This window comes from Sinocyclocheilus grahami, unplaced genomic scaffold (genome assembly GCF_001515645.1).
Source record: "Sinocyclocheilus grahami isolate Dianchi unplaced genomic scaffold, SAMN03320097.WGS_v1.1 scaffold204.1, whole genome shotgun sequence".
In the NCBI taxonomy this organism is placed as follows: Eukaryota; Metazoa; Chordata; class Actinopteri; order Cypriniformes; family Cyprinidae; genus Sinocyclocheilus; species Sinocyclocheilus grahami.
This window is the reverse complement of record NW_015505383.1, coordinates 1,282,837-1,284,140: the sequence shown is the minus strand read 5'-3', so window position 1 is coordinate 1,284,140 and position 1,304 is coordinate 1,282,837. Positions and strand designations below refer to the sequence as shown.

Here is a 1,304-nt window from a genome sequence, read left to right as displayed (position 1 = left end):
GTAGGCGTGGTTGACTCTTAACTTTTATAAAGAATATCTCTTTGATTTTATATTTCAAGAATTGCTTAATCCAAACCTATTTGTTGAATAGTTTGTGTAAATTTTGTTGCCGTTTTTATGAGCTCATATTAATTGGTATACATTAATTATCTGAACTTTGAAAATAATATTGTCCGTTGCAGGGCCAACTGTGAAAAAACTGAAATATTATTAAAAATGTTAGAAAAACCCCATGTGCAGTACGTACACTACTACTCAAATGTTAGAGTCGGTAAGACTTTTTAATGTTTTTAAATATAGTAAAACAGTAATAATTTAAAATAACAGTTGTTTATTTTAATATGCGTTTCAAAACGTAGTGCACAGCAGTTTGGAGACATTGCACTTTACGCGTTTAGATAGAGGTAAGACGGGTCAATAAGCTTGCAGACAACGCTTTTTTTGTTTTATTTATTTATTCATTTTTTAAACTGAAATGCACGAGGAGTTCACGATGAAACAGTTCAAAACGTGCTTTTGAAAATATGATTAAAAATGGTAGAAAAACCCCATGTGCAGTACGTACACTACTACTCAAATGTTAGAGTCGGTAAGACTTTTTAATGTTTTTACATATAGTAAAACAGTAATAATTTTAAATAACAGTTGTTCATTTTAATATACTTTATGTAAGTTTTATGCAATATGTTATGTAATTTATTCCTGTGATGCCAAAGCTGAATTTTCAACAGCTGACTAAAAGTATGAATTTCTTTAAAAAAAATTCAAATTCCAAATCTTAGCATTATAGGCCTAAAATCTTTAGCACTACACAGAAATGTCACAATGGGTCACAGGGCGATTATTCAAAAGTTAGTACAATGTGTAGAGCTGCTTATATAAGTTAGTACAAGCTCATTGTAGCAGTCACACTTAATTTCATTGGAGTTTTAATAGTTAATAGCTAAGCTAAAGGTCACATGATTCTATAATGTTAATGTTAAACCTGACAGCCTTCATATTTGAACTAATGAATTGAATTAAATGTTCATCACTGATACGTTTGGCAGTATTTCAAATAATAAAATTAACACCAAAATGTTTTTTTTAATGATGATTGGCAGATGAATCATATCCCTGTAAACAATTGTATTAGCTATTTATAACACATTTAAATAATGTTCACTGAATTGGATACATACTGACTGTATTCATTTCTGAATTCCTTCTGTCATCATTGAATAACTGAGCATCTCTCGTGCACCTGGGCAGATTTGGGTCTCCTGATGAAGTCGTGCATCGATCAGGGTCAGCTGGTTCCCGAT

The 1,304-nt window shown here is 30.9% G+C and overlaps 1 protein-coding gene across 1 annotated transcript in view; it reads left to right on the top strand.

The window, feature by feature from the left end:
• Positions 1–1,304, top strand: part of LOC107595573 (GTP:AMP phosphotransferase AK3, mitochondrial-like) — a 9,895-nt gene that overhangs the window by 2,057 nt on the left and 6,534 nt on the right. Inside the window, exon 2 of the mRNA XM_016286008.1 lies at positions 1,252–1,295. Within this exon, the coding sequence (XP_016141494.1) occupies positions 1,252–1,295 (44 nt within the window). The remainder of the gene's footprint in view (positions 1–1,251; positions 1,296–1,304) is intronic.